The sequence below is a fragment of the Plasmodium fragile genome (assembly GCF_000956335.1).
Source record: "Plasmodium fragile strain nilgiri unplaced genomic scaffold supercont1.42, whole genome shotgun sequence".
Taxonomy (NCBI): domain Eukaryota; phylum Apicomplexa; class Aconoidasida; order Haemosporida; family Plasmodiidae; genus Plasmodium; species Plasmodium fragile.
In genome coordinates this window covers 83,852-84,702 of record NW_012192622.1, presented here as the reverse complement: position 1 = coordinate 84,702, position 851 = coordinate 83,852, and the positions used below count along the sequence as shown (strand labels likewise).

The following is an 851-nucleotide window of genomic DNA, read 5'->3' as shown; positions in this document are numbered from 1 at the left end:
TTTCCCCCCCCCCCCCCCCCTGCAGCGGACTTTTCAGAGTGTGTCAAAAAACATGCGTTTAATTTCAGGCGTGCAATACTCGATAGCCAATTTCAGACGAACGTCCAGCGTATTATCACAGTTAATTTTCCTATTAGGAGTGGTAAGGATGATTCCCCCGAGGCATGAGTTGCCTTCATTATCACTGGAGGGAGGGGGAGGCAAATAATTTCCGGTCTTGTCAATTTCAATTTTAACACTCTTAGTAACATTAAATTGCTTTTTCAATTTTTCATTGTATTTTTGTATAGCATCATGGAGGCAGTTTTCCACAATGGCCTTATCCACATTTCTGCAGCGGACAATGACATGAGGTTCCTGCATGTAGAACAGGGACTGAACAATGAGGTCGATGATCAAATTTCTATACTTGTCTTTATCCTTATACAATTCCCCAAGTCGTTCGCTACTTATTTTATAAATTTCCTTAAACACTTGGTCCTTTGCACACATTTTTTTTAAACGAGCTTTGTTAATGGCGGACGATCGACTGATCGACCTTTTAATTTCCATCTGTTTAGATTTCTTCTGAAATTCTAATCTTATTTTTTCTTTCATTTTTTGCACTATGCGTAATTTTTCAATGTTGAAATCTTCTAATGCTTTGGCCTCGATTTCGTGTGCCTTGTCCTTGGCCTCGTTGAGGATGAAATTTACCATTTGCTGGATTTGCTTTTGCGCTTCGTTGTCGTCCTGCGGGGGGGTGGGGGGTGGGGCGTTCATGGGTTCATCGGTTCATGGGTTCATCGGTTCATCGGTTCATCGGTTCATGGGTTCATGGGTTCATCGGTTCATCGGTTCATGGGTTCATC

General features: G+C 42.1%; 1 protein-coding gene across 1 annotated transcript; it reads right to left on the bottom strand.

The window, feature by feature from the left end:
- Positions 1 to 33: 33 nt before the first annotated feature.
- On the bottom strand, positions 34 to 762 carry AK88_03580 (uncharacterized protein; the record flags this gene model as incomplete). Its single annotated transcript, XM_012481191.1, has 1 exon — positions 34 to 762. One exon carries the CDS (start codon positions 760 to 762, stop codon positions 34 to 36), a length of 729 nt encoding a protein of 242 aa, XP_012336614.1.
- Between the last annotated feature and the right edge of the window lie 89 nt (positions 763 to 851).